The sequence below is a fragment of the Trachypithecus francoisi genome, unplaced genomic scaffold (assembly GCF_009764315.1).
Source record: "Trachypithecus francoisi isolate TF-2019V2 unplaced genomic scaffold, Tfra_2.0 Lachesis_group11, whole genome shotgun sequence".
Lineage (NCBI taxonomy): Eukaryota > Metazoa > Chordata > Mammalia > Primates > Cercopithecidae > Trachypithecus > Trachypithecus francoisi.
Window position 1 is genome coordinate 112,096,616 of NW_022681456.1, and position 18,220 is coordinate 112,114,835.

Below are 18,220 nucleotides of genomic sequence, written 5' to 3' on the forward strand. Positions count from 1 at the left end.
GAGAAGAGGTGATAATGGCAGGGGACAAGACAGGGGTGAGTTGGGAAGATAGGGCTTGCTCCTTCCCTCTCCCAAATAAACTCTATCTCTACCTGTAACCCAAGCCTTTTCTTGTGCTTGAACAGGTAGGATGACTCCTTGCCACTAACAAAGTTGAGTGACAGAACATAAGAGACAGAGAATAAATACTTATATCTGATCATCATAAACAAAAGACATAGTAATGAAGCTGTAATAGCTAAAACACAATTTAAACCAATATTTTTTTTTTTTTTTTTTGAGACGGAGTCTGGCTCTGTCTCCCAGGCTGGAGTGCAGTGGCATGATCTCAGCTCACTGCAAGCTCCGCCTCCTGGGTTTACACCATTCTCCTGCCTCAGCCTCCGGAGTAGCTGGGACTACAGGCGCCCGCCACCTCGCCCAGCTAGTTTTTTGTATTTTTAGTAGAGACAGGGTTTCACCGTGTTAGCCAGGATGGTCTCGATCTCCTGACCTCGTGATCCGCCCGTCTCGGCCTCCCAAAGTGCTGGGATTACAGGCTTGAGCCACTGTGCCCGGCCTAAACCAATATTTTAATTAGTAGCGCAGAAACCAATTTCCAACAACACAGCATCAAAAAAACCTGGGTTCATAATAACAAGACATATACTTACCCCCTGGTTTCTTCTTCATGACCCCTCCCCTTCTGGATTTTAATCCACTGTTCCAACTGCTGCATTGAATTTGTTCTCTGTATGACTCGATCAGCCTCTGTGTATAAGGGCCCTGTACTGGGGCGATTTCCACCTCTAAGATCTGCTAGGCTAACATTGACTATTTTGTTCTCTGAACTATTCAAGTTGACTGGTCTGTAGTGTGCAGTTTGAGCAGGGCATGCTGACCCACTCTCATATTCAGATGGCAGAGAATTCAGCTTTACACTATTAATTTTTGTTAACGGTCTATCTTGACCATCCTTCTGAAATCCGTATTTTTCAGCTTCTAATGCCTTTTTTTCTTCAATTTTGCTCATTTCCTTGTTTTTTTGATTGTTTTGGATCTCTGGTTTAATTAGAACTCTATGGTTGGGAATGTTATTGCTTTCCTTAGTTGGTGCATTTTCAGATGTAATCTTGTCCACTCTGAAATCAGAGAAGAAAATCATAGTAAATCAGATGAAATAATGCACACATTACTTCTGGGATTCAATCTAGGAAAAATTCTACTTTATGGGGGTGGGGGCAAGGGGACTGGAAAGGGTCACAGTGGACAAGTCTACACAAATACCCAATGCTGTGATATTAACATTCAAGCACAGCACCAGAATGTATAAACAGAAAGGGGGGAAAAAGAAAACATAAAAGAACTACAGGGTAAAAAGTGATGTGTGCTCCCACCATTAGGAATCTGAAAATAAAGCAAATTAAGACTGCCTTATGACAGTTAAACCACAAAATCTACACTCCTTGTTGACTCATGAGACAAACATGAGTCTGGTTGTGGAAATGGCTGCAACAGGAAATTACAGTCTGATGCTATCAAAGATCTGAACCATATGATTAACTCCTTTTGTCTGTATTCAAGAGGAACTCAGTATAATTTTAGAGCTCTTGAAGTCTGACTGCACACGTCCGGGTTGCAACTCTGTTCTTACTAGCTGTGTCTTCAGGCAAAGTACAGAACACTTCAAGTGCCTATGCTTCCTCTTTGATAAATGGGTATGATTGTGTCACCAAGATGAGAGGGTTCTTGTGAGAATCAGATGAGTTAACAAGTGGCTGGCACAGACCTTACTGCCATCATAATTCTATCACATCAAGCAATCTTTGGGTTAGAATCTGGCATCCCATGTCCACCTGGCCACTGAAAGAATGAGCTAGTTAACAGCATGTGTCTAGGTCACTTGACAGTTGTACTGCTCACTAATCACTTCCAGACTCTGAAAAGATCAAGCTGAGTGTCTGAATCTGCACGAAACTGCCAAGATCATGCCACTCTAGGAGGCCTCTCAGGAGCCAGCCAACCCTCCATATTCCAATAAATAAAAATGCTTCTATCAGAAACTAGGTTTGGTAATGCTGTCAATGTTTATGATGTGTGGAAAAGATGTAGATCTACATACATATATCTGTAATCAACTATAGATGAAGATATCTAGAAAGTTTGGAATATGGTCACTGAGGCAAAAAAAAAAAAGGTGACTATATTTCTTGGAGTAAACTTAACCCACCCATATATTTAGGTTAGATATAAACCATAGCTTCTAGATTGGAGGCAATATTAGAATTGGGAAAATTTACTAAGACAGACTATGTGCTTCTTTCTCCTGAAAAATAAAAGTTGGCCAGGGGTGGCAGCTCATGCCTGTAATCCTAGCAGTTTGGGAGGCCAAGGTGGGTGGATCACCTGAGATCAGGTGTCTGAGACCAGCCGGGCCAAAATGGTGAAACCTGGTCTCTATGAAAAATAAAAAATAAAAATTAGCCAGGCGTGGTGGTGGGCATCTGTAATCCCAGCTACTCGGGAGGCTGAGGCAGGAGAATTGCTTGAACCTGGGAGGCAGAGGTTAGAGTGAGCTGAGATCATGCCACTGCACTCCAGCCTGGGCGACAGAGTGAGACTCCATCTCAAAACAAGAACAACATAAAGAAGGCATAGAAAATTTACACTAAAAGCACGTGTATCCTTGCTATTTGGGAGGAAAGGAGTTTTAACATTAAACATAAAATAACTGAAAAGATTTTTAAAACATAATTACTATAGTCTATCTAAAGCTATTATTATTACTGCCATCATGATTATTACCATTATTATTTGAGATAAGGTTTCTTGCTCTATAACCCAGTGGGGAGTGCAGTGATGCGATCATGGCTCACTGCAACCTCAACTTTCTGGGTTCAAGTGATCCTTCCCTCTTAGCCTCCCAAGCAGCTGGGACTACAGGTGCAAGCCACCACAACCAGTATATTTTTAAATTTTGGTGGGGGACGGGGTTTCACTGGTTGCCTAGGTTGATCCTGAACTCCTGGGCTCAAGCAATCCTCTTATCTTGGCCTTCTAAATTGCTGGTGTTACAAGCGTGAGCCACCATGCTCGGCCTAAAGCTATTATTTTAAATTAAAACTGTGGTGCATTTTTTTTTCTTTTTCCCCAAGATTTATCATTGAAAAAGTCATCAAAAAAAAAAAAAAAAGTCATCAAAAAGACACATATGATGACTTTTCTCTAAATGGAATAAAGCTGACTCAGAAAAGTATGCTACGGTACCAAAAATAATGTAAAACTTGTGATCTAATTTTAAAAAGTGACACTTAACTTATTGTTTTTTTTTTTTTTTTTTTGAGGCGGAGTCTCCCTCTGTCGCCCGGACTGGAGTGCAGTGGCCGGATCTCAGCTCACTGCAAGCTCCGCCTCCCGGGTTTATGCCATTCTCCTGCCTCAGCCTCCCGAGTAGCTGGGACTACAGGCGCCCGCCACCTCGCCCGGCTAGTTTTTGTATTTTTAGTAGAGACGGGGTTTCACTGTGTTAGCCAGGATGGTCTCGATCTCCTGACCTCGTGATCCACCCGTCTCGGCCTCCCAAAGTGCTGGGATTACAGGCTTGAGCCACCGCGCCCGGCCCTTGACACTTAACTTATTGCAGAAAATAAACTGATATATATAAAATGAAAATAATGGGCTTAGAGATGAAAATTATTCAGAGAACCCATATTATACTTAGATTTTCTTTTTTTCTTTTGGCCATCAATGATCTGCACACTAGGAGACTATGACATTGTAGTGAACAGGTGAAATACTTTATAAAGTTAGGGAAAATGAACTCTCAAGTTAAAAACTGGATGTTCTATTAGAGTGATATGCTCTAATAAATATTTTAAGTATTTGGGCCATACAGCAAAATGAATGCATTAGCTAAAATCCAGCAAACAAAATCTCTCTATACTTACTTTCACTTTGAATGACTAAATCTAATGGGGTGGGATAAAAATTCCAACAACTAGGAGTAGAAGAAAACACGTAATTTCTATAGGATAATGGACGCTAAGCTGGGCACACAGGTGGTATTAATAAATCTTGTCTGAATAGATTACACTAACACAGACGGCTGAAAATTGTATAAGCACATAACCAGTGAACTGTCAGGTTGCCAAGACAAGTCAAATAATTGTCATCTTTATCATCCCAAATTATGAGTAATTACTAGATTTTAGAGTGGGAAATTTAATAAAATAAAGTAGAAACATGCTGAAATTCAGAGAAAAGTATAATATACAATATTGAAATTATTTGGACATAAATATTTTAATTATTATACAGATTTCTGTATTCTAAACAATTCCCTAACAATTTTGCTTGGAAGTTAAAGTATTGAAGTTATATTTTTATTTTTTTTGAGAGGGTCTCACTCTGTTGCCTAGGCTGGAGTGCAATGGCATAGTCACAGCTCATAGCAGCCTCAACCTCCTGATTCAAGTGATCCTCATTCTTCAGCCTCCTGAGTATCAGGGACTACAGGAGTGTGGTACTACGCCTGGCTAATTTTTGTATTTTTGGTACAGATGGTGTTTCATCATGTTGCCCAGGCTGATCTCAAAATCCTGGACTCAATTGATCCCTCAACCTCCCAAAGTGCTAGAATTACAGGTGTGAGCCACCATGTCAGCCTGAAGATTTTAAATGAATTCTTTTCACCTACACGTTTTCTCTTGTTATCAGTGCTAACCACCTCATCTTTATGCTACTCAGGTAATTTTTACACATGTAACTCCAAAAACAGATTTTCCTTCTATCCGCTCTCATCCTGGAATATGCATATGGCAAAAGTGTTTTTTCTTAAAAATAGATGTCCTAGAGCTATTTCCTAGACCCTCTTTTCTTCTCAGTTTTTCCCCAGCTCTAATTACTAGTGATTGGGTAACTTGATTTAGACTTGATATTTACAAAAATAGCACAAATACACAGCATCAACCTAAGTCTTTTAGCCAAAAAGCCAAGACTTTATTAAAATGCACACTAGAATAAGAAAAACAAAGGACTAGACATATATTGTAACAATCCCTAATTTCCTGAGAAGAGGCAAAAAAGGCTAAACTTGCACAATAGCATCTTTCTTATATAAGATATGTGCTGAGCTGTCACTGGAAGAAAAATTAACTTGCATCATAATTTTTTCTTCAAATTACAGGAATATATATATATTTTTTAAAAAGCACATTATACTACTTGTATTTATGTTGTCTGAGAATCAGATTTCCTCTAACTAGATATATTGAAGAATATTAAAATGATTCATATCTTCATGCAGGGAAAAACACATGGGTCAATTTTAACAGCACTTATCTATATTATTCAAGGAATCTGAGTAGTGGAGTTTCAATATAAAAAAGGCACAATTCATCAAGAAGTGGATTTATTTGGAACCAATCTAAATGCTTGATAAACTATTTTCTGGAGACATTCACTACGAAACAAAAATTAATCAGAAATGTTGAAAAAATGAAACTATCAAAATTTCTTACTGTAATTTATTACACTTTAGAAATATCAACACACTATTATAGAAAAACACAACTTCATAAAAATAAACTCTCTTCTAAGATTTAGAATCTTAAAAACACTATCTCAAAGGATAAAAATCTGTGTAGCTTTAAGGTAACAATTAAAAACGTACTCACCGGAAATTACACGTAATTCTGTAAGAAGAAAGAACATTCAGTTTGAATGTTAGGATTCTGCATTCACCCCAGTACACTGATAGGTGAAAATGAATAAAGAAGAAAAAGAAGAAAAGTGGAATAAAAATGTAGGTGGTATTGCAAACTAACAAAATGTGTATTAATTTAATTCAGAACAGGAATTGATCCTTGCTTTCTGAGGAAAAAATGATTTCATACCATGACTATTAAAATGATATGTACTATGACAGTGAAATACTGGCAACGCATGGAATAAAATAGAAGTGGAAATAACCATCATTTTTTTCTACAAGCCTTTACCTTTTCACAGGTTCTGTCTGTACCAGGGCAGCATCTAACATGGCTTTCATCCACAACTCCATTTCCTTTCCTGTATCAGTGCAGAAATAATAGGTCCGCATGTTTGGATGGGCTGCCTGATTGAAAATGACACGATCATTTTAAATAAAAATATAGGATTCTGTAAAAGAAAAAGAAAAAAAGATAAGTGATTCCTGACATAGAACACTGCTATCAAATTTCAGAGTAAGTAGACTTATCTTTTCTATGAGATATGGAAATCAATCAAGAAAAATATAGTTATTAACTTGAAAAATATATATTAATTTTTCCCCCTAACGTCACCCTTTTTCTTTTAGTTGTGTGCACACTCTAAAATTAAAAAATAAAATAAAATAAAAAGTGCATGGAAAGGAAAGGAGGTGAGAAATGAAGTACTTAGTGGTGCCTCTTCCATCTCCACATTTCTAAAAATTTCCATTTACTGCAATTTGCACCTCTTTTTTTTTTGAGACAGAGTCTCACTCTGTTGCCTAGGCTGGAGTGCAGTGGCACGATCTTGGCTCACTGCAACCTCTGCCTCCCTGGTTCAAGCAATTCTCCTGCCTCAGCATCCTAAGTAGCTGGGATTACAGGCATGTGCCACCATGCCCAATTAATTTTTGTATTTTAGTAGAGACGGGGTTTTGCCATGTTGGCCAGGCTGGTCTGGAACTTCTGACCTGAAGTGATTTGCCTGCCTCGGTCTCCCAAAGTGCTGGGATTACAGGTGTGAGCCACCATGCCCAGAATAAGAATATTTATTTAAGAATAAATATTCTTTATTCAAGAATATTCCCAGCAACCAGCAACAAAATTAATAGGAATGTACATATTATGGCATTTCCCTCCTGCGTTAGCAATTTCTTTAGGCGTCAAAAGGCACTGCTGTATTTTATAGAATCTTTTAAAGATACCTACACCCAAACACAAAAGATTTATAAATGATCCAAAATGGTGTTTCCTTTTTGAGCTGTTCCTTAATAAACTGCTCAAATGTTCTATGTTAAGATAATTAAAACCACCTACAAAGTGTTACTGGATTCTCTGAGTGGGGTTTTGGAAAAATAAAGACCACTGCCCCTGTGATCAATCTAAGGAACACTGGGGCTGGTGTCAAGATGATCCAGTTCCATCCATGACTCAAGACACTAAGAGTCCCCACCTATGCTCGCCATCAGTCAAATGGAAATATTTACTAGATGATGTCAAAGTACCCAGTCTAGCTTTAAGTTCCATGCTTGTGTTCAATAATTGTCTATAAAGTTTCTACTTACCATTCTGATAAGCACTTGCATCACTGTCAACAAACTTAGCAGTAAAGCAGCTCACACATTCAGAGGAAACAATACCACAGAAGAAAGAAAGTGAAACAGCAATTACTATTCTTGTTACAGATAAAATTAAAACTAAACCAAATAATCGCAGAGAAAATATACTTAACATGCATGGTCCCTTTTATTGCTATTTTAGCATTGTAGTATTTTTTAAGAGTCTAAAAACGCAGAAAAAAGTCCTATAAATAGCACAAATTGATAAACATTTGCTAAACTGACAAGTAACAAAAAAATTTAAATTCATGGCCAAATAATAGTGCTACTATCATGCACCTCTACATGTGTACTTCATAAAGTTATAATTTTAAATTTTCAAAGTGTTAGCCTTTGTTATAACATCATAAAATATTTAATTATGTTTCCCTGGTTTACACTGTTGATAAAAGTTTATTTTGATAAAGTTAATTTAAATATGAAAATACTCCCCTCTTATCCTCAGGTCTTTGCTCAAGTTACATCACCTTCTCATTGAGGCTGTCCATCACACAACCCCTTAACCTCACCACTATACCTTTCCTGTTCATACCCGGCTAATTTTGTATTTTTAGTAGAGACGGGGTTTTTCCATGTTGGTCAAGTTGGTCTTGAACTCCTGATCTCAGGTGATCTACCCGCCTCCGCCTCCCAAAGTGCTGGGATTACAGGCATGAGCCACCGCACCTGGCTTTTTTTGGGGGGGCGGCGGGGGCGGGGGTGGGGGTGGGGAGGGAGTCTTGCTCTGTCACCCAGGCTGGAGTGCAGTGGTATGATCTCGGCTCACTGCAACCTCCGCCTCCCAGGTTCAAGCGATTCTCCCACCTCAGCCTCCCCAGTAGCTAGGACTATAGGCAAGTGCCACAATGTCCGGTTAATTTTTGTATTTTTAGTAGAGATGAGGTTTCATCATGTTGGCCAGGCTGGTCTCAAACTCCTGACCTCAGTTGATCCTGACCTGCCTCAGCCTCCCAAAGTGCTGGGATTACAGGCATGAGCCACTGCACCCAGCCTGCTAATGTAACATATTAATTAGCAAAAGTTGTAAATCAGCTGCTGTCCTCAGTATTCTTTAAAAATGATGCGAATTTAAAATTGAATCAATTTTATAATGGTATAAACATTTTCATTGTTAACTAGCAGCAGTTCCCCCCTCTTTTCTCTTAAAATGAAATTTCTGCAAGAACCTTATAGTTCTTATTCTAAAACAGACTGAAAAACTAGGTGACCTCTGAAATTTATTTTAGCCATAATCATGAAGCAAAGAATGCAGAATGATTTTTGAAAACAAAAATCTCCAAAAATAGCACTGAAGACCTCTTACTTGAGAGTGATCCACAAACCAGTAATACCACAAAGATTGGTGGGTACTGTTAATCAGGGGGATCTCAGGTCTGCTTGAATTTAATAACAGCAGATTTCACATCTCAACTTCAGTGGTCTCTGTAAAGTACCTGATGATCATGATGTACTTAGACCCAAGAACATCTTGAATATCTTTGCCATTATTCTCTAAGTTTTTCAATAAATGTACATATATGTACATTTACTAAAAAAAAAAATTGTTGTCTCTTATAGTACTCTTCCTCCAAATTTATTATTAATAATAATTATTATTAATACAGGGTCTCACTCTGTCACCCAGGCTGGACTACAGTGATGCAATCTTGGCTCACTGCAACCTCTGCCTCCTGGGCTCAAGCGATCCTCCCACCTCAGCTTTTTGTGTAGCTGGGACTATAGGCACACGCTACCACACCTGGCTAATTTTTGTAATTTTAGTAGAGACAGGGTTTTACCATGTTGGCCAGGCTGGTCTTGAATTCCTGGGTTCAAGCTCTGTCTGACTCGGCCTCCTAAAGAGCTAGGATAACTAACAGGCATGAGCCACTGTGTCCATCGTATTAATAATTTTTTTTTGAGACAAGGTCTTACTGTGTTGCCCAGGCTGGACTGCAGTGGCGTGATCATGTCTCACTACAGCCTTGGCCTCCCAGGCCCAAGTGGTCCTGTTACCTTGGCCTCCTAAGTAGCTGGGACTAACCACCACACCCGGCTAGTATGGTTTTTGTTTGTTTGTTTTGTTTTAGAGACAGGGTCTCACTATGTTCCCAAGGCTCAACTCCTGGACTCAAGCGATCATCCCACTTTGGTCTCCGAAAGTACTGGAATTACAGGTGTCAGCCACTGTGCCCAGACCTCAAATTTATTATTAAAAAATTCAAACATAGAGTAAGCTTGAAAGAATGTATAATAATCACCAGGACATCCATAATTATATTCATCAATTATTAGCATTCTGACATGTTCATTTTACCTAAGACCATTTGAAAGCACAGACATGAAGACACTTGACCCCTAAATATTTTAGCACGTGCTTCCTAGAGGGACATTCTTCTATACAACCATAAGACCATTAATTAGTATATTTTAAATACCAAAATCACTATAACTAAGATAGCTTTTTGTAATAACCTATGGCTCAATAACCATTTTTAACCAATGCAAGTTTTGAACACAGAATTAAAGACTGTATTATTTCCTTACCTTAAAAGCATATTTGCGATTAATGTGATCTTCAGAGGTAAGCAAAGCTATTTGAAAACTAGGTAACAGTATGCTTCCCAGGATACCCTCTTCTTTCTCATCTAAGAGATAATTTAACGTCTGATTAGAATTTTAAATGTTCTCATGAAGCAAAGTTTTTCAAGATCTATTTTTGCCAAATCAAAAGGTTCTTGTATGTAAACAAACTATATTCATGTTTAGGCAGGACTTTATAAGGTTTTAAATGAAAATATCAAGTAGCACAAGAATTTATACTTTGGTAGATATACTGCATTCGACAAATCCCCTTTACGTGTCATTCACTGAAAATATACTGGCATGTAAGTAATGGCATTAATCCACCCACATCTCTGATAGGACTTAAATGCTCAACCATTCTAACCCCAGACACATGGCTTTCTTGGTTACACCCTTCAGGCTTTGCTCAAAGGTCTCATCAATGAGGCCTTCCTTGACTACTGTATTTTAAAATGCTATTTATTTAACGTTTTCTCTGTTCTCCTTTGGGAATGTTAACATTTCCGACTCTCAATACCTCTGGAATACTATATGTTTCAGCGATTTATTTGTTTATTATCTTTTTCTCCATGCTAGAATGTAAGTTCTATAAAGACACTTGGAATGACAGTAGTAGATGCTCAAAAAATTTTGTTGAATAAATGAAGACACATGTGAATACATACTTAAACTATTGTATAAGAATTATATGCTTTTTAAAACATTTAACTTTGAAAGTTTGCCTTTACTATCATTCTGATACACAATAGTGTGACTAAATTACAGGCCTACAAGGCAAGCACATAAAATATACCTACGAAAATGATAAACATTAATCTTGACACAGTACAGATTCACATGATTAACTTGCTGCTTGGGGGAAGAGATGTTTATGAAACTTGAAATATGTACTTCATTGTTACAGACCTATAAGACAAGTTAATAAAGCTGTGTCATCAGGCTACTAAACTCACCAATGAGAAACCATAAATGGGAAATCTTTTTATTATGCTTGCTGTGTGTGCTTTCTTTTTTTTTTTTTCCTAATTATCAAAAACTTAACAAGGGATTTTATTTATTTCGCCCTTGTTTCCAGAGTATCTGGTGAAACACCCAAAAGGGAAAAAGTTATATTAAATGGAGGCTTTTTTTTGGTAGCTTTTCTCATAGCAATGGAACAAAATTTGGTTTTTACTATTCTGTGCTCATTCGGGTACAAATCACTAATGTGTAAAAGAATGAATGAAAGTATAGATTTAGTCCAAAAGGTTAAAAAGAGTTGGAAAGCAGTCACGAATTACAGAGAATGTGACAATTTAAAAGAATAAGTCAAACCCTAATTTTGAATCCAATTGTATGTTTTATGTTTATATAAAGGGTATAGTCAGAAACAGCACATGAAATCATCTTTATTACAAAACCATTTTAACCAGATAATACATCCTTCTATGTCCCATAATAAAATAATCTTTCCTAAAGTTGCTTCAGAACAGACAGAGGCACTAAAGCACAGGGTGATTTCCCTAGATTACCTAAGGCCCCACACTAACTAGCTGTGAAATCCTAGCCAAGTTATTGATGCTTAGTATCTGTTTTTTGATGCTTAGTATCTGTTTTATGATCTATAAAATTGAGGATAATAAGACTTACCTCAAAAGATTGTTGAGGGTTAAATGAGTTAATACACATAAAAAACTAAGCACAGAGGGTGAAGCATTAAATAAATATTGCCATTATTATATTAAAGATAGTGCATATAAAAAAATCTTCACCTTCTGTCAAATGACTGCCCTGAGTTCTTCAGCTTCTTAAACTGCTTCTAATCATGACATTCTTCTGTTTAGTTCTATATCAATCCTGACTGAAGCACTGTCCTAGTTTCTATCACCTAGAGAGCCTCATAGACTGACAAAGAGTAAGTCCTGAGTAATGTTTGTAGAATGAAAGAACTCTCCATGGGATCAGCCAAGGCCTTTCTTGAGATTGCATGGCAGCCCATTTTATTTTGTCTCTGCCATTTCCTTCTTTCACTTTGCCACAGCTGATGGTTCCAAGAACAACACTCTCCAAAAAGCTTTCTACATATTAATTGCCATCAAGGAGTTTGCTTCCTAGGGAACACAACCTGGGACAGGAGCCAGGAGAATCTCAACATTTTACTGGATACAAGTGACATTTTAGATTCCCCATTTCTACTTAGTTTTAAAGATATCTGGGAATAAGACAAAAAAATACATGCAATTACAACTGGGTAAATATCACTAATTATCATTTATAACCTGGAATACTCCAACACTCTGTTAACTGGTCTTTTGGCTTCTAATTAAAGTGCCAGAGTGATTCTCCTAAAATGTACTCCTGATCCTACTATTATTCTTGCACTCAACATAGAGTTCATTAGAATGGCAAACAAATGCCCTCTGTGCCATAATCTACCTTTTCATTTTTTTTCTTAAGAGATGAAATCTATGTTGCCCAGGTTGGTCTTGAACTTTTGGGCTCCAGTGATACTCTCTACTCATCCTCCTGAGTAGCTGGGACTACAGGCAGGTACCACTACACCTAGCTCGATCTATCTTTTAAACCTAACCCCTGGTGGGTCTTCTAGCAATATAAGTTCTATGCATAGTTTTACAAATATGCCAAGCATTCTCATTCATGCTTTGCACGTGATTTAGGTCCTTTGCCCAGATCACTCTTCTTTGCTGGTTGCTTTCTTGTACGGACCTGGCCAACACTCATTCAACATAACTGAGAACCTACTATGTCATTCTTCCCAGACTCCTTCAGCTAATCTGTGAGTTCCATAACGATAGGGGTTTATTGTGTTCATTTTTGCATCTTTACCTAATAAGGCATCTGTTGTATCAAAAAAGCTCACTGCTAGCTGCCACCTTCGTCTAAGTCATTATCACCTCTATGTAATAACTCCTAGCTAGTCTCTCTGTTCATATCCTTCAACTTTACAATCCATCCTTCAATAGCCGCTTGAGTGAGCTTTTAAAAATGTAAACCAAAGTGTATCATTCTTATGTTAAGAACATTCAATTGTTTCCTTATGACATTTGTAGTAGAATCCAAACTCCAATAGACTCCTACATGGTGTGATCTCTATTTCTCTATCCTTTCCTATTGCTAGCTGCCTCCAGCTCAGCAGACGGGTTTCTCCCTGTTCTTTCCACAGTTCAAGCACTTTCTTACCTTACAGCCTTTGCACTATTCTCTCTCTTCACCTGGAACACTCCACACCTCTGGCTCCTCCTTGTCATTTAGATCTTCCTATCTAAAAGACCTACCCAGAGTACGGATCCATAGAGATCTTTCCCTTACGCTCACTGTTCATATTATAACCTTACTTTCCTAAAAAGCACTTATGGTCTTGCTTAATCATATGAGCTTATTTACTGTCTCCCTGATCTCTCTGGAATGTAAGATTCATGAGAGCTTTCTCAGACCTTGTTTTGGCAGCACCTGGAATGAAGCAGGTCCTGCTCAATAAATATTTAATATCTGTTGAATGAATTAAGTTCTATGGTAAGTTTAGTCAATAGACTGACTACAGAAAAGAGCAGTCAAAGTGCTCTCTTTATAACAATGGGCTCACTATATGCCTAATATGTGGCAAAGAACAGTGGGAACTTGGGCTTTCATCTGGTATTGGTTGCTAACCTATTGTTTAAAAAAATAGCAAATCAGTTATTTTTCTCTGTCTTAATTTCCATATCTGTAAAACATGGACTGATCTCCAAAAAATTCTGATAGCACACTTTGTATGTCAGTAGACTAGATGCTTTGAGAAATGGAGAAGAAATGAATGGGACCACTGCCCTCAGCATTTGAGAGAAGAGAGGATATCTGAGTGGCGGCGAAAACTTGTGATCAAGAGAATAGAAACTAACAGTGGAGTCAGAGTGCCTGAGTTTAAATCCTGCCTGTGACACTTGCAAGTTGTGAGACCTGAGGTAAGCACGTTGTATATCAGTTTCCCCTTGCGTGCAATGAACATAAGATTCCCCACATTATCAGGTAGCTGTGAGGGTTAGATGAAATAGATCATCTATATAACTTGCTCAGCATAGTACTCAACAAATTGTAAATATGCAAAAAAATATATTCAGGCTATTATGATCATCTCACTAAAATCTGATTATTTTAATTGAAAACCTAACATTTCTTATTGACAAAATAGTAAATATATATATTATATCATATACTTCTTTTTTTTTTTTTTTTTTTTTATGTTGAAAAGATATATATATATATATTTAGAATTAGGCAGCTGGACTCAGTTTAGATGATCCCAATTTTGTTGGCAACATCCAAAGCGTCGTAATCAGGAGCTAGTCGAACATATGCCTTTTTCTCTCCATCAGGCCGAATCAGGGTGTTGACCTTGGCCACATCAATGTCATAGAGCTTCTTCACAGCCTGTTTAATCTGGTGCTTGTTGGCTTTAACATCCACAATGAACACAAGTGTGTTGTTGTCTTCTATCTTCTTCATGGCTGACTCAGTGGTCAGCGGAAACTTGATGATAGCATAGTGGTCAAGCTTGTTTCTCCTGGGGGCGCTCTTCCGAGGATATTTGGGCTGCCTCCGGAGTCGCAGTGTCTTGGGCCGCCGGAAGGTGGGTGACGTGCGGATCTTCTTTTTTTTGTGGCTGTGGACACCTTTCAATACTGCTTTCTTGCCTTTAAAGCCTTTGCTTTGGCTTCGGCTTTAGGAGGGGCAGGAGCTTCCTTCTTCGCTTTCGGCGCCATCTTGTGAAAGGGTATATCATATACTTCTTTCCAACAGTCTGCACAGCAGTCATCTTAAATGAGTTAAATGATATTTCTCTTGTTTCTACAGCTTCTTCTTTTTTATATTCCTCCTGTCTGGGAAACTACTAAAATTAATAAATACACTGCATATAAAATGCAGGTGGTTAATAAGGAATCTCAGACTCAGCATGGCTTTTCTTTTTTCCAACTTCTATTATAGGTTCAGGGGTACATATGTGGGTTTGTTACAAAGGCAAATTGCATGATGCTGAGGTCTGGAGTACAAATGAATCAGTCTCCCAGACAGCACAGTACCGAATTGGTACTATGTTCAGCCCTCCCCTCTCTTGTGTTCCCCAGTGTCTACTGTTCTCATCTTTACATCCATCAGCATGGCTTCTGATTCACTTTTACATTTTTCAAATATGATCAAAAGCTTTCCTATTATACTAAAAGTGATGAGTCCTACCTTTCCCTGAGCAACAACAATAGCAAATTACAAGGAATTCAGTGGGTTTTTTTTTTTTTTTTTTTTTTTGCAAATTAACATCAACAAATTCTTGGCTGGGCATGGTGGCTCACGCCTGTAACCCCAGCACTTTGGGAGGCCAAGGCGGGTGGATCATTTAAGGTCAGGAGTCTGAGACCAGCCTGGACAACATGGTGAAACCCCGTCTCTACTAAAAATACACACAAAAAATTAGCTGAATGTGGTGGCACGTGCCTGTAATCCCAGCTACTTGGGAGGCTGAGGCACAATAATCACTTGAACCTGGGAGGTGGAGGTTGCAGTGAGCCGAGATTGCACCACTGTACTCCAGACCAGGCAACAGAGCACGATTCTGTCTCAAAAATGAAACAAAACAAAACAAAAAAACCCCCCAGCAAATTCTTATATTCGAAATTTAAAATATTAGAAATAGTAAACATTTCTTGTTGTAAGTAGTCCATAAATATACTGAAAAAGACGAAAAGAGAAATTATAAGCTTAAGGATAATGTCTGAAATACAACTCCTAACTTTCTGAAAGAATGGGAAAACCCCTAAGGAAAATTGTAGAGTAAGCTTAGCATTTAACTGAAGATAATACCACAATTGCAGCCTAAGGAACATCTCTAGGACAAAATGCAATTTTATAGGGTTGGTTAATTCTGACTCAGCAGTAATTCTCAACTACAGTTTTCAGATGGAAACGATTTAGTAATTCCAAATGTTGAAGGTTAATATGTATTATAATGCCTCAACACACAACTATAAATTTTGCCACAGGTCTTCTGTGTAGTCAAAAAATGTAAAATCAGTTCTAAAACTCTGTTATATCTTTTAAGTTATACTTCTCAAGAAAAGTCATAAATTATTAATTATGGGTTGACAATCTAATTCTTTCATGATGGTTGACAACCAAAGTTTAAAGTAGAGAAGAAGGAGAGATTATCCAGATTCATGATTTTATACTATAGCTGAGGCAGATTTCTCTGGGGAGCACCACCTAGGTATGCCTTTCATTGGCAGTAAAAAACTTTGTATTATCTTGTAGTATCTAAGAGATCCATGTGGCATATGAAAGAACTCTGGACTTTTATTTAAAACTGAATTAATAATTTACTAACCAGAGAAAGGATATCAGTGTTTATTAAAGAAAAGTTCAAAATGAAAGTATTTCTTTGTATTTTATTGTTTTCACTTGCCGTTACATAACAGTAGTCCCTAATATTCTAATATCATTTGCTGGAGAGCAGAATTGGGTGCCTGATGGACCCATAAGCTAGATCTGACAAAACTGACATGTGAAAAGAACCTCCTCAAACTAAGGATTGTGTCTATTAAACACCGAATTCAAGGGTAGCATTATAGAGCAAAGATTAGGGAAGCTGACCAAACACGGTCTGAAGCACCATATTTATTCTATCATAACCTCAAAACTCAGAATGATATGTCAAAGAAGAAAAAATGTTTGACATTATTTGTTAATAAAATAGCACGCAGAGTTACAATATTTTTTTTTTTAAAAAGTATGATACTTATATTACATATCAATTACAAAATAATACACTAAGACAGTAGGGTAAACTTACCTCTATAATAAAAGAGGCAAAGGTCAGAAAGCACAAACCAGCGTTTCTTCCACAATTTCATGCCAGTACTGTCCTGGATTAAATCAGCATATTTAAGGATTATTTCTCAAACAATAAAAACTCACATGCTGTGCATTTATTTATTTATTTATTTTTATTTTTTTGAGACGGAGTTTCGCTCTTGTTGCCTAGGCTGGAGTGCAATGGCGTAACCTCAGCTCACTGCAACCTCTCTGCCTCCTGGGTTCAAGCGATTCTCCTGTCTCAGTCTCCAGAGTAGCTGGGGTTACATGCACCTGCCACCACGCCAGGTTAATTTTTTTGTATTTTTAGTAGAGACGGGGTTTTACCATATTGGTCAGGTTGGTCTCTAACTCCTGACTCAGGTGATCCACCCGCCTTGGTCTCCCAAAGTGCTGGGATTATAGGCTTGAGCCACTGTTCCTGGACTTGTGCATTTATCTAAAGTAAACTTTTAAAACAAGGTATGTTTGAGACATGTGTAATATAACCTAACTAAAAGGCCAATTAAAATTTTGGAGGTAGTTTTCTAGGGCCTTAAGATATTCCCAACTAGACTGGTCTCTGAAAATACCATTATGCAAAGGCAATTTGATTTGGCTTCATATTTGTAAGCAATTTGAAATTCACTCTTCTCAACACAAACATCTGCTAGGATAAGAATAATGTAACCATGCAGCAGTGCGTGCATTCTGGTAAACCAGATTTAATAAATATGTTAATCTTCAACAAGAAGAAAAATATGTGAATTGAAATTATTCCAAAGGTAATGCAATTTAAAATGACTGTGAATAAAGAAACCTTAATATACAAATACGTTTCATAAACATTTTTTTTTCCTTACGTCTATAGTTTGGGATTTGCTCATCACGCAAAAAAGAAAGACTATTTGGCAGCTATTTCTAAGTAATTTAGTTCATTAAAATATCAGGCTCAAATAAAATTAATTTTAATAAAAATTACTTTCCCATATGCAATGTAGCAAAATTGGAAGTAAAAATTAAACAGATACCAAAAAAAAAAAAAAAAAAAAAGAGAGAGAGGCCAAGTTGGGTGTGCATTGATTAGAAATAAATTTATTTCTAGCTGTGAGCAATGACTTTAAAATTACAGAAATTAACATGGGTGAAATCTTTCAAAACAAAAGATTTGACCTTAAAATTCACAGCTATACCAAAAAAATGGTAAATGTTATCTTTTTTTTTCCTCGAGACAGCCTCACACTGTCACCCAGGATGGCGTGTAGAGACACAATCTCAGCTCACTGCAACCTCCACTTCCCGGATTCAAGTGATTCTCATGCCTCAGCCTCCCGAGTAGCTAGGATTACGGGCGCGCACCACCACAGCTGGCTAATTTTTGCATTTTTGGTAGAGACAGGGTTTCTCCATGTTGGCCAGGCTGGTCTTGAACTCCTGTGCTAAGGTGATCCACCCACCTCGGCCTCCCAAAGTGTTGGAATAACAGGCATGAGCTACCACACCCAGCCATCT

At 37.7% G+C, this 18,220-nt stretch overlaps 1 protein-coding gene across 9 annotated transcripts in view; it reads right to left on the reverse strand.

Moving 5' to 3' along the window:
- The window catches only part of PLEKHA5 (pleckstrin homology domain containing A5), a 260,555-nt gene that overhangs the window by 105,593 nt on the left and 136,742 nt on the right, over positions 1-18,220 (reverse strand). For 8 of the 9 annotated variants that reach the window (XR_004439999.1, XM_033222732.1, XM_033222724.1 and 5 more), the window contains 4 exons: positions 16,707-16,779; positions 9,851-9,951; positions 5,976-6,091; positions 654-1,121 (listed from right to left, as the gene is read on the reverse strand). Coding sequence is in view for 8 of the 9 variants with exons in the window: in XM_033222732.1 (XP_033078623.1) it covers positions 654-1,121; positions 5,976-6,091; positions 9,851-9,951; positions 16,707-16,779 (758 nt within the window). In the remaining variant the exon portion in view is untranslated. Of the gene's footprint in view, positions 1-653; positions 1,122-5,975; positions 6,092-7,270; positions 7,924-9,850; positions 9,952-16,706; positions 16,780-18,220 lie in introns of those variants that run through there. The other variant, XM_033222728.1, reaches the window with a different exon arrangement.